At 41.2% G+C, this 14,272-nt stretch overlaps 1 protein-coding gene across 4 annotated transcripts in view; it reads left to right on the top strand.

Annotated features, from left to right (window-relative positions):
- quob (quattro b) overlaps positions 1-14,272 on the top strand; it is a 39,876-nt gene that overhangs the window by 8,987 nt on the left and 16,617 nt on the right. For all 4 annotated transcript variants that reach the window (XM_030420855.1, XM_030420854.1, XM_030420852.1 and 1 more), the window contains exons 2-8: positions 3,733-3,930; positions 4,731-6,291; positions 7,722-7,928; positions 8,265-8,388; positions 9,221-9,314; positions 10,471-10,557; positions 10,653-10,769. In XM_030420855.1, coding sequence (XP_030276715.1) covers positions 3,733-3,930; positions 4,731-6,291; positions 7,722-7,928; positions 8,265-8,388; positions 9,221-9,314; positions 10,471-10,557; positions 10,653-10,769 — 2,388 coding nt within the window. The remainder of the gene's footprint in view (positions 1-3,732; positions 3,931-4,730; positions 6,292-7,721; positions 7,929-8,264; positions 8,389-9,220; positions 9,315-10,470; positions 10,558-10,652; positions 10,770-14,272) is intronic.

Below are 14,272 nucleotides of genomic sequence, written 5' to 3'. Positions count from 1 at the left end.
ATGTGACATTTATGGCCCAGGACCTTCTTCAAACATAATTGTCCTGGTTTCTGAAACCAGGATACGATGTTTACGGGTCCAAAACATAACAAGGGTGCTCCAACAACCTGATCATAATCAGGATGCAAGAGCGCATATAAAGTCTGCCTCAGTAATAGCACCAGTCTACAGTTTATCAAACAAACCCTACACAGAAAGGGATTGGATGTCCCAGGCCCGTACAGTAACTCAGCAGAGCTGTGTTGTATTAACTGCGACCTCAGGTTTATCTTTGAGAAATACAGTAGAGCCCGAAGCTGAATGGCTGCAGTCAGTCTAAAACAGCTGTGATGCATTACCAGTCGAGAGCCAGCCCCGAAGGTATTCTGTTCTCCATTTCCTAATCTATTGTGACAGATGTGCACAATCAGAAAAAGGAAGCATTCTTTTGCACTGAGGGCATCCAACATCCACAAGTGATACAAAGCAAATCTCAGCGTATCACTCAGCATATCAGATATTGCTATTGATTTACATTCCATCCCAGCGTTAACTTCTGTTCATTAACTCTTGCCTGTTTCACAGACATCACCAAAGTGTTAGCTAACCATGAAGACTAAAACTGAGTGGTAAAATCGAAGATGAATGATTGACTGAATGAATCCATGAAACATGAAACAACTTCACAACCTTTGTTCTCCATGATTCACGGCTATTCAAGCCGCTCGCATAAGTCTCTGTTCGCGAAACAGTCAGCACAGTCCCAGAGCTAACCAGTGTGAGGTCTTTGAAGCTGCTGCACTTGTGTTTACCCTGGGCCGGTCTCTGCTCTGGGTCAGGCTATCAAACTAAATGAGGAAGGGGCTAAAAACAGACTCCTTTGTGGGGCTGGGAGATCAACACAGTGGGGTACTGTGAACTGATTGTATGAATAGCACTGCCTGCTGTGGTTAGCGGTGAAGACCTGTCCAGATCTAAAATAGGTGTCAAGTGCTTATTTTCAGATGTCAAGTCGACAAGAATATAATTCCTTTTCTTTTTGTTATAAAAACATATTTATTTGACTCGATGAGAATGAGAACAAAACTGAACATTTCAATATGCACATCTAGTATTTGGAAAAATATGGAGAAAGACTAACTAACCTGGAACAGAAAAGGTGAAAATGAGTGGTGTGTGGACATGTCTGGACATGGCAAGAAACGCAATGTTGGTCAGTTTGTTAATTGATTGTGACACCATGATGTGGAGTTTTTCCTTTTTTAGTAAAACATCTCAACAAAGATTGGATGCATTCCCATGTGATCCTTTGGTGACTTTAGTGATCCTCTGACTTTTCCTAAAGCCCCCTCAGAAGCTTAAAGTTTTCACTTGTCCTGTAAAATGTCTCTCACCTCCATGATGGATTAGCATGAAGCATGTAAGGTATGAGGACAATATTTTCGGTGCTTAGTGCCATGAAATTAAGAATGGATATTCCTCTACCCCACAGGAGGGAACTGTGAGACAGGGCACGTTTATACACACAGTAGCACAAAAGTGCTTTTCATAAGATAGAACTGCATTAAGAGAAAATATAAAAGAAACCCAAAGCTATATTAATAAACACATAAGTAGGATCTTTAAAATAAGTTAGAGCAAAAATTTAATAACTTGGTCCTTTAACTTGTCATCTAAGCCACCATGATGCTGCAATTTCAAATCATCATCATTTAAATGAAGGTATACCTCGCCATTTATTTTGATACTTTTGCATATGGCATGGCGGATGGTTAAAAAGATAATTTTTCTTTTTTATACTTAATGCTTTACTTAATGTTATTAATTTTGTGCACCAGCACATTACTGTAAATAATTGTTTGATTTACTTGACAATTTTCAACCAACTGCAGGTACAGCCCACAAGTAATTTTGCTGGCGTTTCCATATTGCTCTCATATCATATGTATCACATCAAAAGTACAGTATTTGAATTGCAATAAAATGCTTTACTCTTAACACCTCAGATTCACCAACAATACTTTAAAGATTTGGCCTCTTTTCATCTGAAACGTCCCCATGTGTTCAAATGGACTTCACCCATGGCACAGCTGGTGCTTGTGGCCTATATTTTCCGAGGCAGACATCTGTACAGGCAGTAAACATTAACACCAAGTGTGCCTCTTGACACAAAAATGGTGTCATTTCACCCAGTTGGATCTTTTGTTATGGGGCTGTGCATTTCTTTTGTCTGCTTTGCTTCTTCTTGTCACTTTGAATAAGATCAGACACTTAACCTAGTCTGCTACAAATACACCAGCTTAAATGAAGCATAACCTTGCCAGAGATGAAACAAGTTGCACATGCTCACGCAGGACAGACTTAATCATCTCCAGACAAAGTTCAAAAGCTTTCCCATAGGCTCACCCACAATCCCCCTCTTGATCCCCTATACATGAACGTTTCTAATTTACCTCAAAGCCTCACGTTAAGTGGATGAAACTGATCGTTATGTTTAGATGTTGGTGAATATGATGTTTTGCTGCACGTTTTCATTTGTTGGAGATGATGTTTCCTTCAGTGCTACAGGTGGAAAATCACTTTTTCATTTTGTTTCTGGCTACAAAAGACTCTGAGGGATTCTAAACACAGCGAGGGGTGAAGGGCCAGAAGAAAATATCAGTCCTGTCATTTTACATTTGCAGAGTATTTGCTCACCACACATCTCGGCCATGTGAACTTGTTTCATATAAGTCAGTGTTATAACAAGTCACATCCAAATACACATTTACACTGGAAATGCAAGATCCACTACACACTCAGGTACTCGTTTACACAAACATGTCACCTGAACTTGCACAGATGACTATAAAAAGCGCTGGTTTATCATAACTGAACCACACTTGCATGCACATTGCATTAAAACTAAAACCCCAAATTAGAAAAATTACAGGCATTAAAGATGAAAACAAAAGCAGGTCAAACTTCCATTTGAGGGCAGATGATGTGACTAAATAAAATAAACAGATTAAAGGGTTATTTTATGTACTTTTCCCCACTTCACTCCTCCAAATTTGGCAGAGTATTTCCATTCCCAATAGATTCACCTTTTCATGCACATATTCATATTTCCACTCAAATTAAAATGAATGTTGCTGGAAATTACTGAGGCCATTAAACACCATTCAATAAAGATTTAAACTGCATTCAACCAATTTAATAACTGCAATAGCAGGATTTCAGTTTGAGGGCAGCTGATTTAATTATGAGACAGGACCGCTTGTAATGGAAGATTTATTCTGCCTTAATTAAATATTTTATTGTTCATGCACCCTGCTTGAAAAGGTCAATACAATTCTCATTTGAGAAGAATGTGGAGATCACACCACTGTTTTATTAATGCACTGACACTGATGCTCTGTTAAGCCTTCTTTTTATATGCAGCAGCTGTATTTCTGCCATCATTTGCTCTAAAGTGTTTTTAATTTGACTAGTTTTAGGGTTTGGTTTGGCTTTAAATGTCTTTGTCTTTGACACAGGGGCACTAGTTAAAATGAGCTCATAAATTATAAATCATACCATAATGCATAATAATAAAATGCATTTCTTTTTCAGACAAAGGCATTTATTAAGTAAACCTTTCATGTCTTCACAGTTTGCATTAGTTTGTTTTGCTGTTTGTGCTGCTTTTCTTAAGATGTCTCACATTATATATAAAAGATAATCAATCCACAAACCTCATCTCGCTCACCACCACCTCTCCTTGTTCTCCAGAACCCAGAATCTCTGGACTCGTCCATCCAGAGCGCCCTCTCGGCCCTCTTTCCACCTTTCGAGGCCACAGCACCCATCGTCCTCAGCCAGCTGTTTCGCTCTATTGAGGAACGTTATCACGGTGATGCGTTACAGTGCCTGCTGGACTTCCTCATTCCTGCCAAACACCTGCTGGAGAGCGTCCAACAGGCTGCATGTGTAAGTATTAATACATTTCAGTGCCTGCTGCACATCTGCACTCACACACTTTTCACTTTCATGAAGATATACTTGTACAGTAGTTCAGTTTAGAGACTTTTACTGTGAGTCAAGAGATATGTAAATTTTTTGTTGAGTTAGAACTGGCACAAAATGCTCTATTCTTTTACAGAGTTGTCGAATTAGTACATGGACAGCATATCTTTGCACATTACATTCAGTGTGACTACATTTTCGAGATATCATTTTCTCTCATGTCAGTTGTATGTAAACTACCTTTTCTAATCATAGAAAAAAGGCACTTCATATAACTACAGAACTTGCCTGAGAATCATCACTTTTTTAAGTTTTCTTCAGCCTCAAAGTAGTTCAGAGATAATTGTCTGTGCATCCACGGGCACATTGCAAAAAGTCAAAGCTAATTCAGCAGACTTTTATTGATGGCAAAATGTAACCAAACAGTAAGAAAGCAAGGCTCAAGATGTAGGCCACAGTGTATCTCACTGACTCCATGGCAACATCAAACTTCCTGTTTACATCCTACAACATTGTGGGTCAAAATCTTAGAGCAAAGTTTCCCTCCAAGGGAATAATAACAAGAATAACAAAACACATGACTAATTTTTTTCAACGTCAATGTTTTTTTGTGGATATTATAAAGGCTCAGAATGTCCCATCGACATTGTTGTTATGTTCCTCTAACAGTTTGTGGCGGCGAGGAGTGCAGTTCCATAGATAGTTAGCAAATTAAAAAAACAAAATTACATTGAAATAATGCTTTTTTAAAAAATGTTTTCTAGGCTGGGTACTCGGATGTGGTTTTCCGCTGTGAGGGCTGGCCTCTGTGTCTCCATGACAAAACTGTCATCCAGTTAGCGCCTGTGAACCCTTTGCTGCTTCGTCCAGGAGACTTCTACCTCCAGGTGGAACCTTTCGGGGACCAAGCGGCCCGCATTGTCCTCAAAAGTCTTTTGGAGGAGGGCTGTCGAGAAGTGGAGGAGACCCCTGTGCCGGAGACTTCCTACCCCTGCATCTTCACTGAAGAATGGTTGCAGGAGATCAATGAAGGACGCCATGGGACTCCTCTGTCTCGTTGCTTGCTTTGCACAGATCAAGGAGTAATCAAGTTGCCGTGGGCTAAAATCGCAATCCCTGAGTTTTTAGACAAGCCTAAGATCATGCCCACTTACAGGGAGGCTCCTCCTGAACCAAGACAGGTCTCCGTTCCCTCGCATTTTAACTCCTCCACCCTCCCTATTGAAGCCATTTTCCTTCCAGCAAAAGACAGGATGTCAGCATCTTTGAGACCTGCGGACTGTTCCTCCAGACTTGTCAAAGTTGATCAAGACAGACGCACCCCGAAATCATGTTCGAAACCTTTGATCAAACCTGTGGGTTGGGTATCTCCGAACACCTGGGACAGCCGAGAGACATATCGAGAGATTGAGGGGGATTATGTAGACCTGGTGGATATCGCCAAAGAGAAGGAGTTTGTGGATAAACAGAAGGGAAGCCATCCAAATCCAGCCAATTCAGTTTTGTTTAAACCTGTTAGGCCACCTCCACCTGTACCATTTGGGAACAGTGTTCCCTGCGGACACACCCTTCAGTACGCAGAGGAGCCTTGTACACCATGCAGCCAGAGAAAGCTGGGGCACGAGCTTACCGACCAAGACTTGAAGTGTAGGTACAGAGACTCGTACATGGCAGCACTGAGGAACCCAGTCCCTTTTGAGAGGGGGAGTGTTGACCTACTGGCTGCCCTGGAGGAGGTCGGCCTTTGCCAAGAGGGGGGGTTAAGATCCAAGGGTGCAATTGAAGCTCAAAGAGATCTACTTGGAAACCTTTGTAACCATTCTAACAAACCATTGAACAGTAAAGAGCTCTGCCAGTACAAACACTGCTGTGAACCAACACCTGAAAACTTTGCCTCTCACCTCAAAGACCGTCCTGTGAGTTTTGACTCGGAAAACCTGATGAAGGAACCGCCAATGGTTTTAAAATCAACCCCTGGTTTGAGCCATAGTCAGAAAGTTCACATGAAACTCCTTTCCCACCCATCAGGGCATCATGCCAGCGAGCGTCCGGGATCAGATTTGTTCTTTGAGAACTGCGATGGTGACGTTAAACCACATCAGAAGGTGGAGGTTTTGAAACCATCAGGAAAACACAAAGTTAAGGTCAGGTCTCTGTCCACCGTGTCAGACACTTCTAAAGGGAGTCCACTTCTTTATAAACTCAACAACAGGAGCCACAGTGATATCTGCCCTGAAACAATCACCAGCATAATGCAGTGTAAGAAAGGTGAACTGTTGGATCAGGTGACTCAGAAGCTGGAGAGACGGAAGTCGCCTAAAAAAGGTACGAAGAGGAAGCTGAATATTCAAACTTCTTTTTGTAGGCATGGGAATTGTGAAGATTTTGTATATACCAATGTCACTATCCATTGTTCTTGTGGGTCAGATTCTTTATAGGTTCCCGTATTATTCCTCATCAATTAAGGCGAGCTGGATATAGCTTGAGACGTAGCTGTAGCAGGAGTCTGTGGCCCAATCCTAATACAGCCCTGGCCCCTTCTACTTAGGCCTACCCCTCTGTTTTGTGCATTCACGTTAAGGGATAGGGTGTACCAATTCTTGTTGGTATAGAGAAGTAGGGTGAAGCGTGCAGGCTTCACGGCCCTCCAAACGAAGATTTTTCAGAGGCACACTTCTTAGGGTTATGAGAAATCTGCATAAGGTCAATGTATAAGTGTACTTTTCTTTATAACAAACATAAAATGCAATAAAACACACCGTCATCGATTGATCGAAAGCATTCAGTTCTGATGAATCCAACAATTTAAAACCAGCTCTCAAAGGTTCCAGTTGTCTATTCCCATCCCTACTTTTTGATACAAGCTTTCCTCTCTTCTTTTTAACTGACACCCACACACAAAGTTTGTACATTGTTATTACTGCACACACAGCTGTTTATTATGATCTGTTGCTCAAGCTCGAAGGTCCAATGAACATTCACGTCAAACAGACGTTTTGAGACTCGACCGTGACCTCGCGTGCTTGAGGGAATGTGCTCCACGGAGGGTCGCAGATCATAAGGGCTCTTTAGAAAGAGGGTTCAAAGGTCGAAGATCAGGCTTGAGTACGATCTTCCCACTGCTGTCTGCGCTCTTCGCTACATTCATGTTATTCCCATTACCGAGGGAGTGAACGGAAATAGCATGCAGTACCCCAGTGAAAGGGAGGGTCTGAACCCTCTGGGTAAAAAGAAAGAGCAGAGCGTTTCTCTAATGTAGAGGGACAGAATAACACACAAGAAGGGGGTTTCTGTGTCGCCTGCACCCGCCAGCATGCACCCTCATGCCCTCAGAGGAGCATGTTGAGATCCTGACTGGAGACACGCTCGTCATGAACTATTAAAGGAGCAAAGAGAGAGAGAGCACAGGCGAGGCTTTGTTGGTTCTAAGGACAGGCCAATTAAGATGTCTGGAATCAAAGCCAGGCTTAGCAGCCAGGCCACCGCGGTGTTTTGTTACAGAGACCATGTCCAATGTGTAAAGGCTGTCTGGACACAGCTGCATCCATGTTGACAGACAATTATTAAGAGTTATGGATGAAGAGCTGAAAAATTACTGTTGGTATAAAAGGTCAAAGGTTACTGTAGAGAGTAAAGCAGAGGGTTACAGTAAATCTCAGCGCTGTCTTAGACAGTGATGCATTAGTTAATACAAGAAACAAAACCCACACAAACACACTTACTTAACAACTATGTTTGTATTCAATGTCATGCAGACTCCCAGTCAAGCAGGAATCCAACTCCCTATACCACCGATGGACTGGATGTCTCCAAACTCCACAACTCCAAGACAGAAAAGCCACCTTCTCCACAAGTTCAGCTTCCATCTGCACCTCCTGACACTTCACAGTCTCCACAAACCGAGGAATCCAGTTTGAGAAGCATCAGCCGTCTGCTTGAACTGGGCATTATTTGTTTGCCAGGTACAGAACTGAGCATTCACCGAAATAAACTCTTCCGTATTCTTACTGTATCTCAAAATCTCAGTCATGTTATGCTGTACTGTCATAGCAGCTTCGATTAAATGTGACTGTCAAGTTAAACCAATGTCATAACTTTTAGACAAAAAAAAAAAAGATCAGTGAATAAAGATATTTTTCTTCTAATTAAAAATGTATTTCCCAAACCTACATCGTGCACCTTTAAGCAAAGCCACAGCATTCAGCCAAACTTTCACAGCGCCATTACTTTTCCAAGTGTCAGAGTGATGAGTTTATTTGGGGCAAAACAATTCACCATCTTTTTTCTTTGTCTCTCAGGCAGCAGGGACAGGACGGGCAGAGCAGTGGTGGAGGTCCATGGAGACAGAAAGGAATGGACGTCTCCTCTTGTGTCAGCACAGAATGTCTGTGAATTACTGCTCTACTTACACTCTATACCGAGGTACTGGAAACAATTCATACAAGGTATCTCAAAATGAGACAGATATCTGTAACTGAGAGGCTTTTTGTTAGTCTGAATCATATTTAGAGGACAGTTTGACCTGTTCCTGATATGTGCCGCTGAGGAAAGCTGTTTTTTTTTAATTATTATTTTTTAAAGCTTTTTTTGTGTTCTGGTATGTAATAATAGGTTTGACCACAAGAGGGCAGTAGATTACTATTTGAAATATTTCAGCTCTCCAGAAAAGGCTTTGAATAATATGATGATTGTTTGTGAATCCAGACTCTCTTTTGGGTCGTCCTTTTGCATAGTTTACAAATAATAAAACAATGCTTTGAATGCAGAATTACAACTTTTTAAACTGGATCATTCTGCCTTTATGCAGCTCTTTAGGGTCAGCTGGCAGTCACGCTCACCTCCGCTGACCCTCTGCTTGCAAACACTTCACCATTGTTATTTGTTTACTCTGATTTTTAATGGAGTCTTTGAAGTTTAAAAAGCCACTTTACCAGATTGCCTGGCCTCCGTCTGTCCCAGTAAAGAGCCATACCACAACAGTCTCTAGCCAGGCTGGCTGCCAACTGTCTGGTATGCAGCGCCTCGCTAGAATTAGCAGCCATGTCTGATGTAGGCTCACACAACAGTAACCCAAGAAGAGGCCATTAAGAGGGCTGTGTGAAGGCGTCAAAGTGTGGAGCAGGACGTGTGAGGAGGAGTGTGTGCATGTCAGAGAGCGAGGTGGAATAAGTGAATGCCAGTGATGCATCTATCCCATCAAGACCACTGTGGACTTGTTTGAATGCGCCCTAACACAATTCATTGTTTTTGGCAGGAGAGAAATTCAAGAGCTGGGAATGACTTTGGTCATCAATGCCAGGAAGAAGCCTCCTCCACTTCACCTCTACAAAGCTCTGCTGATGGCCCAGGTTAAAACAATAAGCCTGCATGCACATGTCTGAATATACAATGCCCGCACTCACTCACTCACACACATGTAATCAGATGCAGACAGATGTAAAGTTGTCATGCTCCTTGATTCACAGATAAGGAACCTGATGACAGGGTTAGTGAGAATTTCTGGAAATGCAGTGACACAAGTTCATTTAAAGTCCGTGCACGTCGATGGTGAAGGGAAACACAAGGGGGCGCCATGCCCATTTTTTAAATTATGTTTACCGCGAAAGAGGCTGAACACACTGCAATGCAAAAATAGGCTTATTGTATGTCAACTGAGAGGTATGGTACATCTTATTGTTATCACTTAATGTTAATTATCAAAGCAAGAGTGCAACTTATGTTGAACTCAAACTCCTGTTTTAGTCGGCCCTGACCTCTTGTTCTTTAACCCTCATAGCTGCTGGAGACTAAAAATGGTTATTGTTCCTAAAATATTTAATAACTTTTGAAGCACTGGTCCTTTCAATTTGCTTTAAAATCTTGTGTAAGAGGAGTTTCTTGGACACTCAGGCACTCTGTATGGAAGTTACGCCATTATGTTCAGCAGCACTGACTTGTCATGGAAACCCAGAAAAGTGTCTTAAGTCAGTGGTTGCAGCTAAGCTATTGTTGATGTCTATATTCAGTGGATAATATATATCTATCAGAAAAAAAAGTCTCCTTTATTTCAGTGTCCTCAGTCTTGATTTAATAATCTTTCTATTTACTCTCTGAACCTCTTGGACACGTCTACTGGAAATAAACCTGCTTTTCATTGTAAAAACACTGTGGGAAATATTATAATAACTGGCTCTAACTTGCTCAGGAAATGTCAGTTGTAGACAAACATTCATATGAAAGTGTAAAATATCAAAGCACATCTTTTTGAATAAAAATAAATGAATACACTTCCTCAGCTTCTGTCTGAGTTTAAAGGTGCACTATGTAGTTTTGGAAAAGACTTGATCAGGTCATACAATGTTGATAAGGTAATAAGACAAGCTCAGTAATATTTATTATTTACAGAACTGAATAAATAAACCTTCATCAGTGGAAAACAAGGTCCACAGAACACTGTTTGACAAGAACAAAAATGTTCTAGGCCTTTGAGGGGTTTCCATACTGACTCCCTGCTGCCTCCCACAGGAGCAAGCTCTCCACGCCGTCCATAGTATTGTGATGCTGGTGGATAAAGACACTTGTCCTCGACCTGAGAAACAGCCAGGGCTACAGGTCAGAAAACAACTTCCATGTTCACGTTCAATCTCTTTCGTCTAAAGACGAGTGGCACTTTACAACTTACCCTTGCCTTTGTCTTAATCTACAAGATGGACACCGTGACTTCTATGAAGGCCCTCAACAAGACAGTCGAAGCTTCCCAGCTGACCTCAGACTTGGGAGGGACTTTTACTTACAGTCACTCCGACTGGCTGCAGTTTCATCAGGTAATAAATACATTAACTGTGTTTACAGAAGCGCAGCAGCTGTAATGTAACATCATATCACACAGTCACTGTGGAGTTTCCCGTAGATTCAGACCAGACCGCTGTTCACCCACAGATCACTCACTGGGGAGAAGTCTTTATCCACACACCCACACCAAACATTAATCTTCTTTGTTATTTTTTTGCTGCCACATTTAGTTTAGCCTTTGAGGAAAGGGAAGAAGTGGTCACTAGGGGAAGGTCCTATTTGAAGATAAATTCATTCATTACAGCTTACACTGCAGATATTTTGTACTGGTTATGCAACACTGACCAGCAGAACCCTCCCTGGCTCAGGCCAGTTGTCTGTTGTGTACATAATATAAGCCGTATTAAATACAGTATTTTAGTGTTATGTATTAGGCATATGAGATGTGGATGCATTTTTTGATGGGAGTTAAAAACAGGATTAAAGTACACAAAAGCCAACTTTACTCATAATCAACAGGGAAGGCTTTCTCTAGACCAGCCATTCCCAAACTTAGGAATGAAACTGCACAATTTGAAACTGTAAATCCTTCTGTCCCTATTCCATCCAAACTGTTTATCGCAACTCTGGCCAGCACATCTGACCAAGATGAATAACTGAATGTGGGCGATGCTGTGGGAATCAATAGTCCATTCACGTACATGTAACAATTTGTCAACTTTGCAAACTCATCCAGTTACAATACCTCATCACTGACACGATAAAAGATGTGTTCTGATGTTATACCAAAAACTGTTCCTCTGGCAAATAATGTTGCCCTCCTGTTAGAATTGTGTTTGCTGCAATGTCACCCAGCGGTGCACATTAAGGTCATTCGATGGTTGATATATCAATGTGAAGCAGATTTCAGCACAACACTGCATAGAAAGAGTTCAGATAAATAAAGAATACCATGTACATTCATTCCCTTGCTCTATCAGTTTTGTATACTGTTTGGAATATTATATTTAATTATAGATACTTTACTGTATTTTCAAACTTAAAATTCAAAATTAAGAACTTTTTTGTAAATGACCCACCTGCAGTACCTCCTAAAGCCCACCAGGGGGCCGCAGCACAATCACTGCATGAGACAATTTGCCAGTTAATGTGTAAGGTATATAATCGCCTTCACTACGGAAGCCCTAAACAGCCATGCATTCATATATTTTATTTCTTCCATTTTCCCGTGATAACGAGTTAATTTTCTCGAGATCTCGAGAAAACGAAACTTTTTTTTCTCGTGTAACGAGTTAATTTTATTTGTTTTCCCGAGATAACGGGATAATTTTTGTCGAGATCTCGAGATAACGATATAATAAGGTGTGTGTGTGTGTGTGTCTGTGTGTGAATGAGTCAGTCAGTTAGTGTAACGACTGTAAATGACCTTTAATGTGATAATTGTTAATAAGAACATCCAGTTTTCATTTAGTTAACTGATATTCTTTGAAGCCAGGTTATTACTTCATTAATTACATTAGACACTAAATGCGGGACTTTTATTTTGAAAGCGTCTCGCTGTGAACCGAGAACATCTGTGTTCTTGTAAATCGTGTGTGTGCGTGTTTGAAGTGTGCCTGCATGATTTTTGCTGAACGTGAAGAAATGATTTACTGTGCACCTGGCTGATAAAGGGTACAAGCTCTTACGGTGTGTCCGAAGGTGTGTTCGAGTGTACGAGGTTCCTGTAATAAACACTTTGGACTATCAGTTAGAGAGTCTGACCATCATTCAGCGGGGATGCTACAACGACATCAGGCCCACTTAGATTGCGCCACCGATATAGCTGAAGCCTTGCTAACTGTCTTCTTAGATTATGCACATTAATGTGAATATTATCTATAATAGCAAGGCATAATGCTATGTCAGCCTGTGTCAGGCCTTGATTGAAAATATATGTGACGCAGTGATCAATATGCTCTTGCTCCTCTGACATGGCTACACTGAGTGATGTTTCCTGCAATGATTTAATATACTACACTATCGTTTTGTTTTCTGGAGATCTCAAATTGATTATATCATTATCTCGGGAAAACAAAGTTTCGTTATCACGAGATCTCGAGAAAATTATCCCATTATCTCGGAAAAACAGAGGAAATTAACTCATTATCACGTGAAAACGGAGGAAATAAAATATATGAATGCATGGCCTTTTAGGGCTTCCGTACTTGACCAAACTGAATGAATCCCAAAACACAGCCACTCAAATGCATTGTTATATAAAGTTAATTTGTTTCTTTGCTCATAAGGGCGTTAAACTGGAAGTCTGTCATGCATAGCAGTAGTTCCAGTGTGAGAAGCAAAATTCAACCAACTGGTTGAAGGAAGAGTCGCAACTTCTTGTTCATCTTTGCATTTTTGTTTGTGAAAAACAATGAATGTTTAGTTTCATCAGCAACCATTCACAGCCATTTGCAACCTGTGACAAAATAGCAGATAAAGCTTCACTTTAGGGGGGTCACGTGACAATGGCGAACTGAAGGCTGTGCTGTCGCTGAGCTCCCGCTCCGGTCCTTTCGCTTTTAGCTTAAAAGTGCCTTTTACCTGAGTGACAGCGAGATCGAAAAGTGGCTAAAGGTATGTCGATTGCTGCTCAACGGCATATACCGATCCCTAGAATGGCATACCGATCCCCAGACTGACATACAGATTCTCGGAGTGGTATGCTGCTATTATGCCGCTGTTATTCTACCGACACATGACAGTATGTGCCGCTTGAGATTGTTACGGCACTGAGAGACTGTTGGAGGGGTACCGCTCCCTGATGAATATGCAAATGTATTGCCACTGGGCTGGTTTGACGACAAGTACAGCCGTAAACGTATACTTTTTTTTTTTTCTTTATTGACAATGCTAACTTAACACTTTACCGCAAGTAATGTTATATTGTTGGGATTGTACGCATATAGATAGTAATTATAGACAGTAATGGCTAATATTAGCCCAGCCACCATAATAATGAAAACCCGTCACTAAGTATTGTTTTGTCTGCAGGCTCAAAAGTTCTGCTATCGATTAGTCAGACTGGCTAAGGTGGCTGGGCTAATATTAGCCATGTTAGCTAAGGTTAGCGCTTTCATTAGCTTTAAGTAGTTTATAGGCGGACATTTAGACATATTACTTTACTATCATATCGTAAGAGTCCCACGTGTAATTACTGTCTATATGCGTACAATCCCAACAACATAACATTACTTGCAGTAAAGTGTTAAGTTAGCATTGTCAATAAAGACAAAAAAAAAAGTATACGTTTACGGCTGTACTTGTCGTCAAACCAGCCCAGTGGCATTACATTTGCATATTCATCAGGGAGCGGTACCCATCCAACAGTCTCTCAGTGCCGTAACAATCTCAAGCGGCACATACCGTCATGTGTCGGTGGAATAACGGCGGCATAATAGCAGCATACCACTCCGAGAATCTGTATGTCAGTCTGGGGATCGGTATATGCCGTTGAGCAGCAATCGACATACCTTTAGCCACTTTTTGATCTACT

Source organism: Sparus aurata, chromosome 6, assembly GCF_900880675.1.
Source record: "Sparus aurata chromosome 6, fSpaAur1.1, whole genome shotgun sequence".
NCBI lineage: Eukaryota > Metazoa > Chordata > Actinopteri > Spariformes > Sparidae > Sparus > Sparus aurata.
The sequence above is the reverse complement of the archived record's forward strand: the minus strand, read 5'-3'. Positions and strand labels throughout refer to the sequence as shown.